Below are 23,202 nucleotides of genomic sequence, written 5' to 3'. Positions count from 1 at the left end.
ATGTTTAGTGAAAAAATAAGAAAATTCAAGCTATCCTGAAGTTTTGAGATGATGTGGAGTCTATTTGTTCTATGATCCCAATTTTAAATGTATACTTTCTATAGTAGTCATCTATTTGTTAGGTAGTAATTATGTGTGGCAGTGTCTTAGTTTGGAGTGAATTTAAAGGATCTCCTAACTTAGGCAGAGCATGCATGAAATACTCATAGAGTTCTCAAGTCTCACACTTCCAGGACTCACACTTTTCCCTCCTGTCTCACCTCCTGCCTTAGCACAGCATCTCCCATGTCAGCACTGTGCTGCTGCAGCCTCCTCACTGCTCTGGAGCTCCAGGCACCTGCCCAGCCAGGCACAGTGCTCTGCCCTAAAAGGGGAACAGGCACATTGGAGTCAAGATGTGAGAGTGCAGAGATGATACTGCAGCCCCCTGCTGTCCCTCTGCCACGGGAGATGATGCTAAAATGTCTGTCTGTCTGTAACTTCTTGCACCAATCCAACTTTCATCTTCATACCCTGAGCAGCAACCTCACATATCAAGAGAATCCATAGGGAACAGCTTAATACTTAAAATTTTATCTCTGATGTCCAGTGAGGGGACATGAGGAATGTCAGGGAAGTTCAGTGTGGACATTAGGAAAAGGTTCTTCACTGACAGGGTGGTCTGGCACTGGAACAGGCTCCCCTGGGAATTGTCATTACTCCAAGCCTGTCAGAGTTCAAGGAGTGTCTAGACAATGCTTTTAGTCCTGTGGTTTAATTTTTGGTAGACCTGCATGGAGCAGGATGGTAGAATTGATGGTTCTTGTAGATCCCTTCCAACTTGATATATTCTCATGATTCATCTTTTTGGCCAGGGTGCTTCATGTTTTAAACAACTTGAATTTGACTGGATGAAGATTCTCCCTGTCAAGTGATAACAAGAAATAATTTTATGCAAAGTAATTTTCTAGGGAGTTTCTTCCAGTTAGAGCTCTCCTCCCTGGTGCATGTGGGAGCAGTGCAGTGCAGGGCAGGCTGCAGGGATGCAGCAGTGCTGCAGTTCAGAGCAGCCAGTTTTCCCTGGGAGATGCTGGAGTTTACTGTACTGAATTTTTCAGTAGAAGTCAGAAATACGTGATTTTAAGTTAATAATATATACTAACAGCCACAGCAACATAAAAAGACCATAAAATTCATCTTGCTAAGCAAATTCATCTTTCAGCCTACACTGATGTTCTGTGTTGTAATTCTGAGATTGGCAGTGTACCATCATACTTTGTGGTCTGAACATTAATCCAGAGGTACTTAGTGGGAACTTTGCATTGAGTTATGTGAAGATAATAATACTGGTTATGAAGGTTAATAAAGCTAACTGAGAGGAGACTTGGCCTTATATTTGGTATTTTCTCTTATATTTATCTTATATTACTATATTACTATATTTTACAAATTTTTTTTCAAGAGTGTTTATTGATCTAACAGTTTTATTGTTGTTAAATTCTGGTGTGTGATGGGCATATATGTATATTTAACAGTGAAAATAAATGTGATACATTTTAAATCTCAGGAAATGTCAATAGTGAAAATTGTCATATAATCCTGATTTAGTTTCATTGATACTTATATACAATTTAAGAAATGCAGGTGTTCTCCATCTCAGTACTTGAATAAATTTCTTATATTTTCTCTACCATGTATCTCTAGGATTGCACTGAAGACTATCTGTACATAAGTCATAGAATAAGGGAAATAAGTTATTCTACAGAAAGATATGAATGGTGAATTTTGATATCACAAATTATTTTCTCTCACGTCAAATTACAGATCTTTATTGCTTGAACTGCCTCAGATTTTCTGTGTACTGAGAATTTACATGGGAATAAAACTTTACAAATTGCCTTCATAGTATTCTCTAAATGGATTCTGATAAATATTTATAATACCTTCTCTCTGCTCAAATACAGATTCTAACTGGCCTTATTCAAGATTCAGTTATTCTTGGGATTAACCCTGAAATCCTATTACCAAGCCTAAAGCAGCAGTGGGAAAAAAAAAAAAAAATAAAAGGAAATTACAAAGCCGGATTTAGCTACAAAATGAAAGCCTGGTGAAATCAGATCTATTTCACTATTGCTCATTTAATACATACAGATACAACTGGGTCACCAAGCTGATTTAGCCACGAGGTAGAAGTAGCATAGCAACAAACCTCAGCAGATTGAAACTCAGCAGTGGTAGTATCTGAGTAAGTCTTCAGCAAACTCACTGTATTTTCCTCAACTTTCAGTTTTCCTGGAATGATGTTATTGATTTATTAAGCTGTTGGGATTTGGGTATTTTAAATGTGTAGGCTTTTTCTTTATAGCAAGTTTGAGTGTAGAAATTACTTCCTGGTTCAAGTTGATATCATTTTCTATAAAAGATAAACATTTATGAATGTTTAAACATGCACAACTTTCATGCAATTTAAGTAAGGTTCTCATTTCATGTCCAAAATGTTGGAAAGAGAGTTTTTCCTAGGGTTTTGTTTATTCTTTGGAGAGTTTTTGTTTGTCTGTTTTGGTATATTTCTGTGGGATTTGTTTGTTTGTTTGTTTGTTTGTTTGTTTTGTATGTTGGTTTGGTTTGGTTTGGTGTTTTTTTATGATTAACTTAGAAATTCAGTTCCAGAAGATTCTGATTAAACATGATATGTTGAATCAATAGGTGTCAGTAAGCAAACTGACAGAAGAGGGAGGCACTAGGTAATGATGATTGGGAAAACCTGAAATTTTACAAAGACCTGGTCCTACATACTTTATGTGACCACTTCTGCAGATTTTGGAGGCACAGAAGAACATTTATAAAGTAGACTGGTGTACAGCTTTTCCATCATTTTCATCCTCCTAGAGCTGGGACCTCTTGTGTTCAAAATGTGGAAATTTTCCTTTAAGGAGGAAGTTTGGATTTTAATATTTGGTTTTTCAATCATTTAGAACACGAATGTATTTTATTGGTTTAGTTGAAATGCAAATTTTATGCTAGCCACAGAAAGCACCAATATCTTCCAACAGGAATGTAATTTCCACATTTCATGGTACTTTTAGGACCAGTTCAACTTTTTTGTTTTAGTGCCACCTAGTGACTAAAACTTGAAAGATTTTTTTTTAAGTTTTCATTTTATTGGCGTTTGGTTTTGCATTTTGCAGTAATGACATGCTTTACAGAAGATTTTGTCCTTTTCAAACTGAATCACAGAGTTCACGCTGATTTCCTCTATTTCTTCATGTAAGGATTTATGTTATTGCTGTGCATTTTGAGAAGTGTGGCTTTCCTTAGAGGATTAATCTTTAGACTGAAAAGCATTGGTAAGTGTTGACTGAAGCTTGCTTTCTTGATCATGTCAAACAATTAAGAAAATAACTGTAAATATTTATATTTATTTATACGTATGTAGATATAGATAGATCAATTTGTATCAGGTACAGCAGGTTTGTCAGATACAGCAGAAAAAAAAAGATTGTTGAGTGTCAGAAACAGTAATAAGCACTTTCTGCCAAAAATAAAATAATGCCCCAAGATATAATTAATTAATTATTTAAAACATTTATTTTTTAAGCTCTTTTCAAAGCCTACTTGTTTTGCTAGCATTACATAAATGTGAATTCTATCACAGTATAATGAAGGGAATGTTCTGTGTGTTCTTTCTTGAAAGAAGCAGAATCCGTTAAAATGTTTTATTTTTGTTTGAATAATCTCCTACACTTGCCAACAGAATGATTGACATTGGATTTTGGATTTTTATACCTTAAATTTATATCACTTCTACATCGCCTTGGGAGATGGAGATCTATGTCGAATTATATAGAGGCATGGATGGGTATAGATAAGAGAATTTGAAACAGTCATCTATTCATACATTGCCTGTGAAATCAAGGATTTTTCTCTCACAGTAGTCTTCAGAACAAATGGCATCAGTTGTATGTGCATTTTGAAGAAGTTTAAGGGATAAAATGCTTATGAGAATCCATGCTTTAAAAATGTATGCCTTGTTTGACTGTGTGGTTTAAATGGCTTATAGCAAAATAACTAATATCAAGTTAAAAGGCAAAATTGAGGACTTTTTGCACAAAATAAAGGATAAAAGCATATTCTTGTAGGGGGGAGTTAAGATTAAAGCCATGTCTTTGCCTTGGATTTACTTTTGTATTTCATTTTTTACTTCACTTTTCTCACCAATGAAATGAGAAAAGTTTTGAGTTATTTCAGAAGGAGTCCAAAATACTGAGTAGTATTTGAAAATGACTGTGATGTTGAAGTGTGGATGGCCCTGGGAGTTACATGCTCTGTGTAACTTCCTGAAGTTTGTCAGCAGGGGAGACAGTTGCTGGTATGTGCAAAAGGCAGATTTATAGAAGGAGTTCCCTCCCAACAGACAGGGCAGTTTGTATTTGCTAATCAGGTAATGTATTAAAAAGAATGCATTTTAAAAAGAACCCCACAGTTTATTATAAATGGTTTGGTTTGGGTTTGGTTTTCTCATGATCTATTTTGTTCCCTGACTTGTTTTGTTTTTTTGTTTTTTTTTTTTTTTTGCTTGTTTGTTTGTTTTTTGGTTTTGGTTTGGGTTTTGTTTGTTTTTTTGTTTGTTTGTTTGGAGTTTTTTGTTTGTTTGTTTGTTTGTTATTTTTGATCTTTCTACTTAAACATCTCAAACAATTTTTTTAGTCCCTGTATATCCCAACTCTGAATTCTGATACTTTCTTTCTTAATTTCAGATGTTTTCTCCAGTGGAAGGAGGGGTTCACCCCCCTTTCTTTTGCCTTATACTGCCTCTTCATGAAAACACCTGTCTGTAGGGTCTTGTTATTCATTTTTTGATTTCCATATCCACAAAGTGCTTAGCATGGGACCAGATATAGGAAATAAATCAGTATTTGTGTTTCACTTTCCTTGTATTCCCCAATAACCTGATGATGTGGTAGCAGTTTTAGTAATTTTGTCAGAATGATTTCCCTGTTGAGATTGTGGAAAAGAGGAGGCTTTCAGCTATGCATAAGAATTCTGGAATTAGAAGAGTTTTTAAGAATGACAGCCTCCTATTTTCCATAAATTCAGCTCTTGGGGCACTGTGGATTTCAGAGCTCCATGTCCCTGGAGGAGCCCACACCTCAGTGGAACTACCCAAGGAGGGGAAAGGTCCTGAGCATTTAAATATTTTGCTGCAATTCTGCATAATTTTTCTGGTTTTTTCACTTGGATTTCACAAGTTGATTCTTCTCTGAATCAGAAGATAAAGTCCTTGTAAGACTGTCAGATTAGTATTTCTGTTTCAGACCTTCTCCAGAAAGATAAAGGTCATGCATCATAAGGCTCAAAGACCTTCATTTGGACTTTCCAGTTAAATTGAATTGGTTTTCTTATCTTTCAGGTTATTGAGCTGCCCCATGTATGGCCAAATATTGTACTGGTGGTCTGAGGTCAATGGGGCCAAGTTCTCTTGAGACTTTTGTGCCCCAGTGGATGGTTAAGTCATTCCTGCCCAAAGCTGTGAGGACAAGGTCTTAATTTCCTCAGAACAGAGGATTGTTCTGGGACATCCCAAAGGTGCAGACTGCAAAAGGATATAAATAAATGGGGTAGTGAGAAATAATACAGTAAAAACTGCATCTAGATCCTATACCTTGCAGGGATAATTACAAGGCAGATTTAATTATATTAATATTTCATGATGCTTTAAAATAAAAAGCTCAAGGTTATCCTCTTTTTCATGATTTACAGTTGTTTTGTTGCAAGCCTATCTTACTTTAGCTTAGATAAGGAATAAGATTTTCATATACTTGAAAAAGTAGAAGCTGTCTTTGATGGTGACAGACTCTATAGGGTGGCTCTGCATTTTGACAATTGAATGGTTTGCCTCTAAATGTCATATATTGTTTTGTAAGTGAATCACTGAGCCCACAGCATAATAAAAAAAAATTTATTTCCTTTTTTACCAACAGCACTTTTGTTGCTGTTTATATGCTTATATTTACTGCAATAATCAGGGGGAATGCCAGGCTGATAAATACCCAACTGTATGTACATATTTCATGTACATACACTGAGAGTACTTTGTTCAATAAAGTATGTGTTGTAATTACCTTAATTTTGCACCTTTGATAAGATTCCTTTTTCTAAGAACATGAACTTTTTAAAATGGCAACTGGTTTTTGAAAGTTTATTTTTTTTTTCTTCAGTTAAATACTAAGTGATAGTGTTTTCAAGAAATCTTGTGAACTGAAATAAGCATTATTGTGTCACTTAGGGATCAGACATTGTGACCAGTAGTCATTAAAGGTTTAAAGCAGCTATTTTGGCTTGTAAATTAAGAACTATAAATTTTTACACATCTTAATGTGTAAAAAATTATAGTGCCACTGCTGCTATTATGTTTCAGAAGAGCATAGCTAAAAGCTGCCTCAGTTTGGCTAACTCTTAAGTTTAGAGTGGTCCTGGTGTTTGTCACATATGGAAAGTCAGTTTCAAGGATGAGCTGGCGGTTTTCATAGTTTAAATCCTTCAGTATTTTACTGGAGTTCAGATTAATTAAATTCAACCCTGAATTCTCTTTCCTCCTTTGACCATTTTCATCAGACAGATTTGAGCCTTGCCTTCATCTCCTAGCAAACAAGGAAATGTTCATTCTGGAGGATTGCTCTTCCATCTACTGATTCTTTCATCTAATCAAAAACTCTGCTCAGCTGCTTTTCTGACTGGCATTAACATTAATGTTGACTGATGTCTCTGCAAACAGCTGGCTCATATATTTGCTTAATTAAATTACAGCATTTGCAGGCTTTGGTTGACGTAACTCTCCATGCTACAAATGTGTCATTTCTCTCCTTCATTTTACATCAGCCTTTGTGATCTACAGATGCAGATGCTTTGGCTTGACCCTTTGTTCACTGAGTACAGTGCAATGCAGTTTAATGTATAAATGTAGTATGGCACAGTTTCCTTGTCAGCTGCCTGCACGGTTTGAACCAGTATTCCTGAAAATATTTTAAAAATCACTTCTATAGACATAATTACAAATCCATGTTCTGGGCACCTGACATTCTTAGAAATAACTATCATTATATATTTGCAGGACTGCAAGCAAGCAACTTAGATTGGCAGTTTAATGTCAGTGACATGCCAGGGAGAATTTTCTCTTGCCACTAAATTTTCACTTGAAACTGCTGTTTGCTATAGCCAAGACAAGACATGCACAGGCCATAGAACTGAACTAAGGATTTCTTTTATATTAGGTCATTAAATAGTTTCTGTATAATATCACTGGTGAAGCAGAGGAGTGTTTTCACTTTATTTTTTCAGATGAAATTGGCTTTTGTAGGGCCGAGCTGCCTACTTGGTATTTTTTTTTCCTACCTTCCAAGTACAGTTTCTGTACTTCTAGCCCAACTCACAATTTGAATTGGTTTCCAGACCTTGTCTTTATAAAGTTACTTTATGTCTGTAATTTCCCAATCATGGCTATAAATTTAGGTAGAGGCAAACTGAAATAATTCCCCAGCACAATAACTGTTTTCACTCCCACATGGTTTATGTATCCAATAATCATTAGGTGATTTACTGGTTGCTTCTGTAAGAAACTTTTACTGGAAGCATAATTGAGTGTGTCAGTGTTTTGCATCAAAGTGAACTGGTCACAGTTGTGTGACATCTCATGGTTTTGCCTATGCAGCAAAACATTCTGGGTTTGCTCGGTCCCAAAAATATTCTTTTTTGGGCAACATGGAATAAATACATTAAGAACTCCCTAATAGCTTGAATTTAAATACTAGGCATTATTTAAAATAATTTAATATTATTTATCCCTTTGTTGTTTTAAGTTTTGGTTGTTACAAGTGTCCTAGTTACACTTGGTATTTGCTGCTGAAAGGAATTCTGTGCCTGTGCTTTGTGCCTGGTACTCAGTGATTTATTTTAGGCATGTAAGTAGTTGAGCATTTACTGAAACCAGTGACCTTATTTACCTTTTAATCTACAGAACACTATTCAACTAGTTAGCAGTAGTGAGACTTAAGCCAATGGGGCTTGATTTTTAAGTGGTTTTAAGGCTTTGCACCAGGTTGACAGCATAAAATTACATTTATGTTTACTTTCACATCCATAATCAGGAAGAGGCATAATAATCTTCCTTTCAGTTGAAATGTAAATAGTGAGGTCTATATTTTAGTATATATATGTATGTTTATACAGAGACAAATTTAAATGTAATTTTAAACTGATTTCCACTTGTGCAGACAACATTTTGCACTTTAGAAAAATTCTGTTAATATTTTTACATAACGTCAGAATATCATACAGATTACTTTTAAATGTGTAGTTTTTATCAATATGTGAGTAAGACAACACAAGTATGTGTGTTCTCAAGACAGAAATTTCTATTGCTTTCATAAGTATTCTCATATTTTCAGCTATACTCTCCTGTGCTTCCAAGAGTGTATTTTTTTCCCATAATTTATATATACCAATTTAATCTGATCTGCAAGTTACATTGTAAACCACCAAGCTATTTCATGAAATGTGAAATTCACCTCATAATATTTTTCAGGTGTTTAGAAAAAGTAAAATATATCCTTACCTATTTTTTTAAAATTTCCTCAACTCTGCATTTTTGAGTTTTATTTCTTTATTTTTTTATGTAATCTTGAAACAAAACTTGTGGGAGCTTTTCCACTATAGTAGGTTCTTTTTGGAGTTGCCACAGAGTGAAGCATCAAATACCTGGTTTTTAAAATATATCGTCTCATTTTGGAATCTCCAGTCGCTACTGGTTTTCCTCAGCATAGTGACAATTAAAATCTAGTTTTCACATTCTTTATTTAATGAAGATCCAGAAAACTTAAAGCTTTAATGCTACAGTACCCTGAAAAGAAAATTAACTGTGTTTAATACTATTTCTATTTATTTTGCAGTTTAATAATAATGCTCAGAATGTCAGTTGCTTTAATCATCTTGTCCAAGCCAATGTAAGGAACAAGAAGAAACTGAAAGAAGCTGTCTATAAAATCTCTGCTAAAGGAATTACAGATTACAAAAAAGGCTTTAGCTATGCTTTTGAACAGCTGCTAAATGTAAGTATTTAAGTAAAACCTCTCTGCTGTCAAGTGAAGAACTGGAATGTTCAGCAGGCCACTGCATGCTCCTTCATTGCATAACTAAGTGGTAGAAGTGCAAACCTATATTTAGCATGTAAATTTATCCCAACTTTTTTTTTTTTTTTTTTTTTGTTGCAGGTTCCCCCATCAGGTTGCTAAGACCTTGGAATTAATTTGGTTTTCAATCTGTTGTACTGTTTTACTTCATTCATTCAGTTGGTTTTTCATTTAACGTGTGATTCACAGTTGACACATACTTGTGGTAGTGGTTGAGTTGCAGTTAATTTTAAAATAGAAGGATCTGTGTTACTGTGCTATTATTTAAATTGTTACCACATCATCTCCTAGCAATGCTTAGTTAACCTACAATTTCACACTTATTAGAAGTCATAAATACTTTGCCATAGTTTGAGCAAGATAGAGGGGAGGAAATGAGTTAGTTTATAAAGGAATGCTAGGTACCTGAGGATGCCTAAAGAGTAGTATTCACTCACTGAGACTATTCTAATTCCTTTCTTTCTCACATATAAAAAGAATAATATAATAATAATTAAATGCATTGTTTCCATGCTTTAAATACGTTAAACTTTCTAATTTTCACCCAGGCACTAGGTTTTTGTATAGCAGTGTTTCCCACATATAGCAAATTTTGAGGGTTTATTAATAAATTTTAAATGGTTCGTGTGGTTGATTAAAAAAAAAAAATATATATATATACTTCTCACCTGTCTGATATCTAAAACCTTAGAGTAAATAAAGCTGTATCATTTTACAACCGGTAAGGTATAGCTTAAGAAGCAAGATATTTATTCTTATCCTTGCTGGCTTGGGTTTTTATTTTGGGGGGGAGGGGAGGGTTATTTGTTGTTTTTCTTTGGTTTGGTGTTTTGATTTAGTTTGGTTGTTTTGGGTTTTGGTTTTTTGTTGTTTTGGTTTTTTTTTTTTTTTTTTTTTTTGGTTTTTTTGGGGTTTTTTTTGCTTTTTTGGTTTTTTTATTTTTATTTTTTTGTTTGTTTTTTTGTAGTTGTTGGTTTTTTTTTCTGAAATTCAGGACACTTCCCTGAAATTGTAGATGCAGATTAAGGCTAGATCTGATGTAAAAAAATCATAATCTTGTTAAGTTTTGATGGAGGAAAGGAAAATGCAATGTTTTCATGGGAATTTTCTCAGTGTAGCAATATTCAGATTAGCAGAGAGGTGTGGTGGGGAAATAAGTGGGTGTCCTCTCCTGACACCCAGAGTTTTATATAATCTCTGGTTATATAAAACCACAAACAATATTTTTAAGTCCATGAAAAATTGCTGTCCGATATGTTCCTGTATGGAAATCACTACTTAAGTTTCCCAACATAACAATTCATGTGATTAGCAATAATCTGGATTGTATATTTTTAATTCAGCATTTTCCCATTATTTATTGTTACATTAACTTGCTACTTCTTTGAAAATCATATTACTTCAGCTTTAGCAGTTCAAGAGGGGTTTTTTTCTCATATTATAATACCTATGGTTTCTTAAAGAAAAAATAGTGAAAAATGCATTCCTAAAGTGTCATGTCACAAGATAAAATTGTAACCTGCCACTTAAAGAGTTAATTCTAAAGATGGGAAACTTGTATAAAACAAAAGCAATTTTATAAAAGTTCAACAGAATAAAATGGATCATGTCTTGCTTGCCTGTTTGAAAGAAAACTATAAGGCATGTATCAAATAGAATTAATACATGTCCCAATTCTGCTTGTATTATTTTGTGGTTTAAGCTAAGAAGCTGTTTCTTGTTTGGGGAAGTTCCTGTATAGAAAAAACTTTCCATTGAGCTGTGGCACATTGGACTGCTAAGGCAAACTGTTCAGAAAAATGGTGAAATTACAACATCAGCTTTTCACAATCCATTATGATTTCACTCCCTGAGCCAGTATCTCTCCATTTTAGACCAAAGGAGTGTGGGAAGATGAAGATGTGTTTTAAATTCCTTAAAGATCATCTGGTTCCAGCACCCCTGCTGTGGGCAAGGGCACCTTTCACTAGACCAGGGTGCTCAGAACTCCATCCAGCCTGGCCTTAAACAGTTCCAGGGATGGGGTAATATCATATGATTTGACTTTAGTCATGCTCAGGTTTCCAATAATGTTTGGAGGCTAAAATCTTGGCTTTTGTCATGTGACTTTAGTGTCTAAACAATGTAGTGTATGTAAATGCCCTTCTGTAAGTATGAGGAGATAAAACTGCTTTTTTTCTGATACATATGCTAAGTAAGCCACTGAAAAATCCTGTTTTTTCCAGTGAAAACAAGGCCTAGCTCAAGTTCCCATTGCCCATAGTAGTGCTTCTTTCAAAATCCTCAGAAATGTTCCATAACACGAGCAAATTTTAGTCCCCTTCCTTGTTCCTCTGATCTTATTTTGGTCTATATATTAAATCACTGTAAATGTAGGTGAATTTCTTTATTTATGAGGCATCCAACCCTACTTTATTACTTTTTTAATATCGAGAGAATTGCAGCCCAAAGCAGTATCTTGCAAGTTATATTTCACAAGCGAGAAATGTTCATAAATAATTTAATTCCAACTGAAACACAGTGTGCTGGTTGGGTTGGAGACAAGGTATTGATTTCAGGCAGGTTTTATATGTTGTTACATGTAAGGGAATTTTTGGGCTTGATTTTTTTTTCCCCAATTTATTAAATTTGAAAGTAGTAATTGTAAAAAAAAATTAATTATTCACTGAATATTGAACGAGAATAAGACCAGTGAGTAGAATGAAAAGTGGCAGAGGGGAGTGGGCTCATCACACCCAACCAGCCTGGGGCAGTCACTCTGAGTAAAGAGGAGACTTTATAAGGACAACTGACCTGTTTATCTTGCTGAATCTGGAGTGAATTTATATAGCAAAATTCAAGCTTGTGGAAAGAGAAGTTGAATTTTTTTCACTGGGTCTCTAAGGGTTTTACTCTGTCACATCCACCTACTCAGAAGTACCAAGGTGTGTCTGACTGGGACCCTTTGTGTGCAACATAAAGGGCAAAGAATGGCTGCAAAAGTAATAAGCAATTTGCTTAGACTAGATTCTTAACTTTTAGAAAATACAGAAAGAGGAGCCAAAATTCTTGCTCACCTCTATTGATCTGGTTGTGGAACAATGTTTTTATTTCTTTGCAAAACACACTGTTTTTCTCAGGGGATTTACTAGTTACTTTGATGAATTAGGAGTCAGAGAGGCTTCTTAATTCTATTTCAGGCTTGCTCTCCAAAAATAATGGAATGTGCTGCATTTTTCAGCTCTGAGATGCAACATAATTGGAAAAGTGGGTGATGGAGAGATTTTAATAATCTAGGTGGCCGTATATTGGCTACAATATATTATGAAAACCTTACTCTAAAATACTTTTCTAAAGATTAGCCATTTGCTTGAGAGCATTAATAATTTAAAAAGCAACATGAAGAATTAAAGATTTGGAAGATGAACTTCATTTTCAGGAAAAATGCCAAGAAATATTTTGAAGCTTATAAGGTGGACATCCTGTGGGATGTTTAAATTAACAGAGCTTTTATTCAAGAGGTCAGTAGGAGTCCAACAGAAAAAACAATAGGCAGATTCAGTAATTCATTACAGGTTCATTGTTTCCCAATTTCCACAAGCAATGATTAGAGGGACAAAAAATTAAGGTTGAGAGAAGATATGAGTAAAAATATTTAGAGATCCTCACTGTGCAAGTCTCATGCAGAACATCTGTCGAGGAACTCTGTGGGGTTGATGTGATGAGTAAGAGCTAAAGAGCTCTCCTTGTGTTGTGGAGATGAAAAGAACCACCAAATCCCTATTCCACTCTGTTGGGCCAGATCTGAAGTGACTCATATTTAAGTACCATGGAACAGAAAAGTGGGCTTGTTTTCTTTATTTTATTTTTCTTTCAGGAGGGAGTATTGAATGCAATTCTAAAATATTTTTTATGTTTTGACATTACCATGTTAAAGCAGTAAGTGGGTAGCTATAAAACCATCAGATATAACTGTTGTTATTCCTTATAGCCTGAAATGTAAAAACTCTTCTGTTTGTATCTCCTACAGCACAGTGTCTCCAGAGCTAACTGCAATAAGATTATTATGCTGTTTACAGATGGTGGTGAAGAAAGAGCACAAGAAATTTTCCACAAATACAACGAAGACAAAAAAGTAAGTGATATGTGAAAAATTTTACTAAATGAATAAAACAGCATAAAAAGAAACATTTAAGTATGAAAGTGAAAGATAATTTGCAAATGTATAAAGTACTTTTACAAAACCTTGTTAGTATTGATCCTTAGGACACTTAGAGCTTTTTCAATCTATAATATTTATTTTAATAATCATAAAATATATTTATTGTCTTACACTTTGTGACTCGTTGGTCTCAAGTGATGCAGAAGTATACTGTAAGCCATAAAGAACTCAACTTTCTATTGACACTTTTCTTGCATTAGTGTAATCCCTGAATTATCCAGCAGAAACATAGGTAGTTAAATGATAGGATATATATGATTGTCTCTGTCTCTTCACTGCAAATATCTTCTATGTGCTTTTATTGTTTGCCAGGCAAAGGCAAAATGAGAACTCAAGGTTAGAATCTGAATTTGAATAGATTTGGGCTGGAACAAGCCCACATTTTTCCCAGTGAGACTAATTATACCTTTGAATATTTTAGCAAGAAGTGGGATGGCTTTCTGCTGATGAAATTTGATCTGTGGTTCAAGCAGAATTATGGGTTTGACATGTGAATCCCTGGATGAGTTCTGTTGTTTGGATTAAATTGGATTATTAGCTGTGCTCATTTTAGGTTTAATTTTTGAATCTAATCAAATTTCTGATCTGGATTTTGCATACTTAAAGATGTAAAAATGCAGGAGTGGGTGCATGAAATACAGCAGCTTTAAAGTTATTTCCTACTAAATTTCAGTGCAAACTATTATTTTTTATTAGAAGATTGATCACATTCTAAATAGAAATGGAATTTCAGCTGAATTCACACTGCAACTAAGTATTTTCCTTTTCTAGTGCCTAGGGATGTGCCTACCTGTATAAAGTTTTGTGTGTTGTTTTTTGTTTTGTTTCCAAAAAAGCAGCTAAAATTTAGCTGCACTAATGAAGGCACTTCAGCTGCCATGGATGTATATGCATGCAGCACTGGAACTATTTCATTGGAAATCCTCATATGTTTGAATTAATCCTTTCAAAAGTCAAGCTGGAAATGCAGTGCTCAGTTTGTATCTTGACCAGTGAGTGATTCAATCACTGACATTAAATGATCATTTTATGGCTGCTTTACAGTAGTGCTTCACATAGAATGATATAGTGGGGTTTAGTTAATCTTTGTGGCTGAGTTGAAAGTACTTTTTAAGCTGGCAATTGGGAAAGGGAATGGAAGTCCTAGCCCTGTGTGGCACACATAGCTGTATTCTGAAAATCTATGCAGAGATTCCTCTTCAAATTTGGATGTGGTAGCTTTTATCACATTACAACAGCCATCAGCTATTAGGAAATACATCCATAAGAGGGAAGATATAGGATTCATTTCTTACTATTTTTTTTTTAATTTAATTTGCTTTGTTAGGAGGAAAGTGTAGTAAAATATTCAGTCCAAACAACAAAACAGATTTGGAGATTTGTGATCTTAATCACATCATGATGGTTGATTATTCTGTGAAGTATAATAAATGAAATATAGGATTTACTAATTTTAAATGGTTATTTTACTGCATCACTTAATACTGTAAACTTCACTGCTAAGGGTTTTATGTATACTGTTATATATAAAATACCGTACAGTCACTGATTACCTCCTGTGAAGGAGGGTTTGGAGGTTTTATTGTGTCCAGCAAATGTAGAATGGTAATAATGCTCGCTGTGTGAGTATATTATCATATATAATTTAATGCATTGCTGATGCAGTGCAAGGCACATCTTCTACACTTGTTTATGGTCTCTGCATGTACAAGTTCAAATCACAGTAAACACTTTTATTTTGTCACTTGTCTAATGAAGCACTGGGTTGCTAGATATCATTCCTTTCTGGTTTTGTCCAAGGTGACATTGAGATTGCAGGACCAAGTTTATGCAGGTGTAATTTGAAGAACCCTTATCACTTTCAATCAGTAACAATCCTTGTAGTGTTGAAGGGAAATTTATGGCTGGAGAAAATCTAAGGAGAGTGGACTAGTAGAGACTGGACTTTTTGAGGAGTCACAATGAAATCTCCCAACATATTTCGTAGCATTCTAATATTTTTAGAAATAAGACTTATACAAAGTATGCTTGTGATAATGCTCTCCCTAGTAAGGCTACACTTGATTCCAGAATAATGACATGAGTTCTTTTGTTATTGCCTCTGTATGTAATTCATTATCAGTAGAGAATAGCATAATTGATAGACACACTCAAACATGAAAAATGCTCATACACTTTTAATCTTTCTAAGTCATAATCACAGATATTGCATTACCTTCTTAGATTGCAGTGTAGGCTGCTTTCTTATATTAAATAATTAGATTTTAAAGAGATGTGGGTGTGGTTTCTGTTTTCTTTATTGCAGTTAATTTATAATGTAGTTCATAAATATCCAGTGAATTTCGGACTTTGTTGATATTTATCATTTTTAGAGGGACTATTCAATATTAGGTGTTAAAAAGCTTTTTGTGTAGAAGCAGTTAATGGTATAAATACATATCAGTATATGTATTTTCTTGGCCGCTCTGCATTTATTTGACCACTTTGTGTTTTGCATAAAGCATATAAAAGATGAAAATGTATTGTCATATATCATGCTCAGTCACTAGGCACCACTGAGTTGCAAACTTTCTTTCTTTCTCTTGTACTAACAAAAGACCACTTATTCTAATCTTTTAATCCTTGTTTCCATCTTCCTGATGTAAAATTGCTTCAGCTCTATAAGTATTTTCATTTTTAAGTCAGTTACTTTGTAAATCCAGGCCATGAAAGATGCTTCAGTTTCAGCCCATCAAATAACATGATTTAGTACAATTCTTTGCAGTGTCCTTGGTGTAACCTTCAAGTTAAGTGAAATAATGCAATAAACACTTGGAAACTACTAAAAGAGCAGCCTAGAATTTAGAGGCTGAAAAGTAGTCCTTGTAATTTTAAAGTTTTAATCAGTTTTAAATAGCATACAGATATATTTAAGATAGTTTTCTGTCTGTATAAATAATTTGCAGTGAGAATAGGAGGGTTATTATAAAACTTATGTAACACAGATTTGGGGAGGAACATTTTTGCTGTTTGAAGAGGAAAATCACAGTTGTTTCACCTTTGCATGCCTTTTTCTCTTTATAAAGCCAGATTTTATTGTCACATATTGCAACTACATGCTGAGCCTGATATTTAAAAACAGGCATGTTTACCTTTATGGTGACATTTGGGGCACTCACATTAAATGTGTAAAATACCACACATGCTCTAAACTTCAGGAATGAGGGTGCTAAATTTCATTTTATTTGCACTCCTCCTACAGATGGCTTCACTGAAGATAGCAATATAAATTTAATTGAAATGTATGCCCCGTAGGCGTTTATCGTGCAAATTTTGAATTCAGGTTGAAAATAGAAAACCACAGATCTTTGGGGCAAATTTTCCCCTTGGAATCTGTATTTGGAAAGATTGCTCAACTTATGTGAGCAAAGACCTTAAACATACCTCATGCACTTTTTGTTTGAAGTTTGATAGGATGGCAGAGGTTTGTGTGGGTTGGATGAACTGACCTGACACACATCAGGCAGGATTAGTCTGACCCCTCAGATAGGAGCAGAACTATACATTGGTTCTTATGTCTCATTCTCACAGAATTATCTGCTGTAATTAATACAGCCTCATTTTATGTAGACTTTTTTGACACTTTTTTGAGTGGAAGTGAAATTTTCCAACAACTCAGTCCCATTTAGAATATCTGTATGTGATGGGGACAGAATTGCTGCACTGATAGAGATCCTATGGGAGAAAGCTCCAGCTTGCTGGAACTCCACTGGGAAGCTTAGTGCTTCCACTGACATCTTCCAAATGGGACATACTCAGCATGTCAATAGAGTGATATAATGAAATATTTATGAGAAAGAACTTGTAAAATTTTCATACTTTTTGTTAAAAAAAAGCCTCCTACTGTCATTACTGGCAGAGGGAACCATTTTCTTTTTTAGTTTCAATCCATTAGTGCATAACTGTAAGTCAGTAACACCAAAATCAAAACTATATTAATTTAGGCAGTGGTGTATGTTTTGTTCTGATGAGTGTTGGTCCTGACTACAAAGCAGCATCAAAAAAGCCCATGATGTTTCCACTTTGGGTATCCCACATGGAATTCTCATCAAGGATCAGACAGACCAAATGTAACTTTATATGGTCACTTACAGAGCTTAAAATTGAAACAGCATCTTTCACCACTCTAGTGTCAGCTTTGAATAGAGCTAAACAGCTGTCAGAGTGCATCCCAACAGGTTTTGCATTTCTGAGTGTGTGGTAGACTTGTGACACAGGATATAACACAAAGTAATTAAATTAATTGTTTAACAAAGCTTCAGCTAGATGGTTAAACCCGCTCCCTGGCCCTTTTCCTAATCATTTCTGCCTTAAGAATGTGTCACCTTCCAGCTGTTAATTTTAGTTTACTGTATGTTCCATGATATGCACAAATGGTAAATCTAAAATATTCCGGGTGAAACTTGGGTCAGTACTTAAAAATTCCACAATCCATTACTTTTTCTGTCAAAGTAAAAAGTGGAAACTGTTATTAGAGTATTCACAGAAGAAGCATCTTATTATACAAGTAGATTACCTTTTATTTTTACCTCTTAGCTCCACTTATTAATTAAGGGCTTGCAATATATCTACTGTCCCAGTTTCTGAATTCCTAACATAAATTAATTCCTCTACAAGAATGAATTTAAATATACCATATCAACAGTCTCCTTCCTTTGACACTCATTACCCAAATATGCTTCAGTAATATTCAAACTGCACAATACTAAGCATGTAAGTCTTGAGCCTGTAAATCCATGCAATAACAGTTTGGGGGGAAGGGGGAGGTTGTTTTTTTTTTTTTTGTTTTGTTTTGGTTTGTTTTGTTTTTTTTCTTTTTCAGTACAATACTAGGAGCACATTTTTTCCCCATAAACTAAGATTTTGAACCACAATTACCTGATGGATTGTGAAGCTCTGTTTCCCCACTAGGAATCTGAGTTCAGTGATTTTTAAGATACTCTTTCAGAAATGTCTATACACTGTTTTTTCAATAGTCTTCTCAGCTAACCTGCTAGGCTACCATGGGTCCATGCCCTGGCAATGCTCTTGGATTACAACAGTCTGCCCATCATTCTACACTATCTTTCACTGACCCCTTTATCTTTAGACATCACCCTACATCACCAAGATTTTCTTGAAGACTTCAATAAGGAAGTAATATCCACTATACTTTTTCTGCTTTTTTCACTTTTCCATTCAGCCATCACATCCTCTGTGCTTTCTGTGTGTGCACACCTGAGTGAGGTTGCTGCAGACTTAAAGAGGTGCAGCAGAAAGGGCAACAGGGCTGAGGGGGGCTCTTCTGGGAAGATCTGTTTGAAGAAATTTGTCATGCATGTGTCAGCACACATGTGAGTTTCTCTTTATGCTGCTGTTTCATTATGAGCATGGTTCTGGGCTGCCACGTGGCATTTTTATCTCCCATCCAAGATAAGAATCCACGTGGAGGTGTTGAGAACTGCAGAAGACTAATGAAAGTTTTAATATAGCTTTGTTGAAAAGCAACCTTATCACTTTAATAAAAGTCATAAGTATCTGTTACATAAAACCCAACTGGCAGCTTGTTTCCTTCAAATTTGGCATGGAGGATGCTATTTGATACTTCTATTTTTGCTGCTTTTCAATTCCAAATACTAGTAATAGCAATTGATTCAGTGCATCACATTGAGGTTGATGCTGCAGATGGCATAAAATGATTAATCAAGGCAACAAGGATAGAATATCAGTTAATATAGAAAGCACATTATGTTTGTTTTGGGACAAATGCAAGAGAGTCAGACTGCATTTTGCTTATTTATACAAACAAAATGCTACATATGGCATAGCTGGATGAGGCTAGACATCAGAGGGTCCATCCTGTCTCAGCCTCCCCATGTATTAACTGTGCATTCATTCCTGTGAATTTACAATTGCTGTGAAATGCCTTGTGATTTGTGATTCTGTAATTCTGTAATTGGAGGGCTGGGACTTTCTGCAATGAGCCTTTTCATACCTAGACCATGCCTAATGATGTTTATGTAATCTCTTCTTTAAAGTATCCAGTTCCTCAGCTTCCTTAGGTATTTACATTCTTCTCTGTCAACAGCTACCTGTTTAGAAGCTTTGCTAGATTCCCTTAAGAAAAAGTGGGCTTAGAGGGTTTAGGGTTTCTTTTTTCTTTTTATTTTACATTCTTTAATAAGAACAACTAATTCTTCTCATAGTAATATCCCTTCCATTTTAGGAAAAAATTTCAGTGTTGAAACTTTCATCCAAGTTTGCTATCCAGCATTTATCCTTTCCATTAAACAAGCTAATTTCTTTAAGATTAATCAAATGTGTATCTTAGATTTTTTCATTCAATATTCAATCTTTATTCGTTATGCTCCTTTTGTGTATAAAGGCACGTTGTCACTCTTGAACAGTGAGAGAAACTTAAGTGGTATCAAGATAACAGAGATTTTCTATATTTTTTTTTAATGCATGTCAGTACTTTGGTTAATATATCATAAAGCATAATTTACCATTTGGAACTGTGTTATATTATTGAATCATGAGTAGGTTTTGCTTTATTTTTAATCTGTCTTCCCTAGATGTTTGGGGTTTTCGTTGTATGTTTTGTGGGTTTTTTAAGAGTTCATCTTCAGTTTCAGTATCTGTGCTTGATTTTTCAAGTCATTTTAATCCTATATTATATTAAGATGTTTCTTCTTGTATACCTAATGTTTTCTTCTTCCTGAATTGCCATTTTTCTTTTATCCTTCATTCTTTAGATTATCTTCCTACATTGCTCATTCAGCTAGCTAATTCTCCATGTTTGTTGGAGTTTGTCTCTTATATTTTTTTTTACTGTATGAAATCTTCCTTTCCTTTTAATAAAAATCATTTCTAGATCTTTCACTCAAAGTATTTTCTTTCTCCTAGATTTACAGATTATTCTGTCTTAAAATTAAAAAATAAAGGAACTGTTCTTGGCATCTTCTAGAACAAGAAATTTTCCTAACCTGCTACAAGATATTCAGCAATTTTGTCTCACATTATAAATTTTATCTGCATGAACTTGTATATTTACAGTTATTAATACTGTTTCTATGCTTCTGGGATTTATTAGGGGAAGTACAATAAGTGAAACCTGACTGTGATGAGTCAGTTGCAGAGAACAGAGATAGAGACAATTTAAGTTCCTTCAGTGTAAGAGAGGCTCACATTTCTCTTTCCTTTACAAATACAAAGAGTGAAGAAAATTTTAAAGTTAAGACTTGTTTTCTGCAGACAGAAAAGACAAAAAAGATGCAAAAAAATATGAATATGATTATGAAGATTAAGAGATGCTTTTATATAAAATTGCCCATTATGACACAATTCTGACATTTCTATGATCAGAGAGTCTAGAGTTTTCCAAAGTCTAACTTTAAAACTTTGGTATAGAAATGCAACTTTCTGGGAAGAAACTGCAGAAATTTTCCTCTTGAATATGCAATGTAACTAAGGTAGCAAAACTGAATATTTTTAAAAGCATTAACTATTATGTAGTAACTCTAAAACTTGATAGAAATCTTAGTTTCTAAATGCAGCTTAGGCCACTTTATAGGCTGATGTTGAGGATTTGTCTATTTGTAGATGGAAAGGTGGAAAAAGTGAGCAGAAAGAAAAGTTTATAGCTGGGCTCCAAGAGGGAAAGTACAAAATAGGAATCTCTTCAGGGGTCAAGAGAACAAGGGAACAACTGAAACAAGCAGATGGTGGCACAAGTTGAATGCATGCATCAGCTGAAACAGATGACAGGTTAAGGAGGAAATAAAAATTTCAAGAAATAAAGTTACAGTTCATTTGGATAGCAAGAAGTATGTGCTTATATATGCAAGAAGCATAACAGAGGAAAGGGATGTGAAATGAGAATTAGAGTGCAAGTGTAGGTGAACTGTATATTTCACCCAGGCAAGTAGAAACCTTGTGTAACTTCAGTGTAGGGCATTAAGGGTTGATGCAGATGTTGTAAGGAGGGATTGCTTTTTAGGAGGCATGATCAGCACATGAGATGGAAGAGCTCTGTTTGAGAAGTCTAATCCAGAGTAAGAGCTACTAAATGTCACTTGGAAAGTAATTTTCTAAAGCATTTTGCAAAACATCAAAAAACAAAACAAAACAAAAAAACAAAAAAGAAACCCCATAAAAATCCCAAACAACAACAACAAAAAAACCCTTTATTTTGACAAAAAAAAGGAAAAAATAATCTTAAAAGTAGGGGATGAATATGCTGATTAATAGAAAATACCCCAGTCTCTATTTAGAAAGTGAGTTGGATTCAGAATCCTGATTAGTATCAAAATAAAAAAGGCTAAAATCTGCTCTGTCATATCACCAGGAAGTCACAGATACATTCTCAAATCTTTTGCATGGTACAGGATAGAATTTAATATGCAGAATTGAATGTGATATCAGAAAAGGCTGTCTTTAATAGAGAAGAAAAAAATAGAAGAATAAGAAGCTGACTTTGCAATCTTGTATTTGCATGGTTAGGGAGGTACTAGCTTCTAATTATTTTGAGGTTTTCACAAACATTTTTTGTAGGTCTTAGTCCTAAAAAATAGAGAAAAAGACTTTAAAATGTTTCCTTTTTTTTCAGAAGAGAATCAGTTACTATATGCAGTCTTTGAATTATTATCCTACTATGTATTTCTATTCCTCTGTTTCTATATTCAACTTGAATTTGAAGTCAGTAATTTCAGTTGAGCTCATATGCATGTTAGCCTTGTATCAAATTTAAAGTAATGTATTCAGTGTTTTCTGAGGTTTAGATGGGTCATAAATCAGGTGCAAACAAAAACATCTAATCCACAATGACTACAGAACCTGGAGTGCTGGCTGCAAATGTATTTTTTTTAAATAATTCTGAATTTATTGATATGGATTTTTTTTTACAGGGAAGAATTTGGTTTATTTGCAAATCATTTTTGAAGCCGTCACTTTGAATTTTATAGTGCAGTCTGACAATACTGTATTCTCGATCCTATGTGTAAACAGGAAAAAAAAAAACATGCAATGCTTTTAGTTGAAAACTTTGTAGATGCTATTTCATCTGAAAACAAAAAACAACGACAAATCTTCTAAGGCAATGTTTTGTCTATAATAAATTTCTCTGTGTGAAGCATATTTATAATTAGGGCTGAATATCTCTTTTTTTCCTTATTTTTTTTAAATAAAAGACTTTGTCAGAAATTATTAAAATTCATTTATATCACATTATAGACTGAGAAAGGGCTTGTACCTTGTCACATAAAGTATGATTTTTTGAAGTATATTTTCTTTGCCCTTCTCTTTCAGCCATTAGGAATGCAAAATTTAGATCTAAATTTACTATAAATATTCTGGTACAAACTGCTCAAAACACCGAGGCTATAGATACCCTAATCCCTCAAGATTGTTTTACCTGTGGATTGCAGGAGAAAATCACTTGTATTTTCTCTCTGAAAATGTAATATATTTAATAGATTATAAAATAAATGAAAATACCTATCATTCAGCATATGAGTGATCTGTGTCAATATAAAATTTATGTTTATCATTAACAGCACACGTTATAGGTGGCAGCTGTCTGTACACATTCAGTGCTTCTCACAGAGAGCCCTGAGATTTCAGGTGCAGTTTGGCAATAAGTACAAGTGGGCACGAGCTGCCTGAATGAATCATTAGCTGTGAAGGACATTCTCTATTCCATGGCTGCTCTTTGTTTCAGCCCTGCTCGGGCCCGTGCCAGCTGCCTGCCCGTGTCAGGAATGGCACATCCCTGCAAGCACAGGCAAGGTCAGGCTGCCCTCAGCACAGCCCTCCCTGCCC

At 34.5% G+C, this 23,202-nt stretch overlaps 1 protein-coding gene across 4 annotated transcripts in view; it reads left to right on the top strand.

Annotated features, from left to right (window-relative positions):
• Positions 1 to 23,202, top strand: part of CACNA2D1 (calcium voltage-gated channel auxiliary subunit alpha2delta 1) — a 359,815-nt gene that overhangs the window by 271,775 nt on the left and 64,838 nt on the right. For all 4 annotated transcript variants that reach the window (XM_079304608.1, XM_079304609.1, XM_079304607.1 and 1 more), the window contains exons 11-12: positions 8,925 to 9,083; positions 13,174 to 13,278. In XM_079304608.1, coding sequence (XP_079160734.1) covers positions 8,925 to 9,083; positions 13,174 to 13,278 — 264 coding nt within the window. The remainder of the gene's footprint in view (positions 1 to 8,924; positions 9,084 to 13,173; positions 13,279 to 23,202) is intronic.

The sequence above is a fragment of the Erithacus rubecula genome (genome assembly GCF_903797595.1).
Source record: "Erithacus rubecula genome assembly, chromosome: 4".
NCBI lineage: Eukaryota > Metazoa > Chordata > Aves > Passeriformes > Muscicapidae > Erithacus > Erithacus rubecula.
Note: the sequence above shows the minus strand (reverse complement) of the source record. Positions and strands in the feature narration are given on the sequence as shown.